The sequence below is a fragment of the Buceros rhinoceros genome, unplaced genomic scaffold (genome assembly GCF_000710305.1).
Source record: "Buceros rhinoceros silvestris isolate BGI_N320 unplaced genomic scaffold, ASM71030v1 scaffold28446, whole genome shotgun sequence".
In the NCBI taxonomy this organism is placed as follows: domain Eukaryota; kingdom Metazoa; phylum Chordata; class Aves; order Bucerotiformes; family Bucerotidae; genus Buceros; species Buceros rhinoceros.
Window position 1 is genome coordinate 634 of NW_010419731.1, and position 442 is coordinate 1,075.

At 64.7% G+C, this 442-nt stretch overlaps 1 protein-coding gene across 1 annotated transcript in view; it reads right to left on the reverse strand.

Moving 5' to 3' along the window:
- Positions 1–176: 176 nt before the first annotated feature.
- C3 (complement component 3) overlaps positions 177–442 on the reverse strand; it is a gene marked incomplete at both ends in the record, with an annotated part of 15,400 nt that continues 15,134 nt past the window's right edge. Inside the window, one exon of the mRNA XM_010139059.1 lies at positions 177–312. Coding sequence (XP_010137361.1) covers positions 177–312 — 136 coding nt within the window. The remainder of the gene's footprint in view (positions 313–442) is intronic.

Consider the following 442-nt stretch of genomic DNA (forward strand, 5'->3'; position numbering starts at 1 on the left):
ATGGCCACGTGTCTGTGTCCCTGTGTCCCCATATCCCTTCTCCCCATGTCCCCAGTGTCCCATGTCCACGTCTCTCTGTATCCCCACGTCCCCAGTGTCCCACTTCTCATGTTCCCGTGTCCCCACAGACGTGCCCCCCACCCCCAGCGTCCCCGTGGGTGTCCCCACGTCCCTACCGGCTGCCGGTGTCCCACAGGTCGGAGGCCAGGCCCCACAGCAGGTAGTCCTGGTCCACCTGCAGCTTCAGGGGGTCTCGGCACTGCTGGTGGCTCACGAAGGTCCGGTTGTTCCCCACTGCGACATCGTCGGTGCCTGTCCCAGGGGAGGACACGCAGGTGATGTGTCACGCAGGTGACGTGTCACCTCCACCCTGACACACCAGGGTCATCCACTTTGCCACGTCCTGCAGTGGGGACTTTCAAGCCCCAGGGAGCCACCGGCA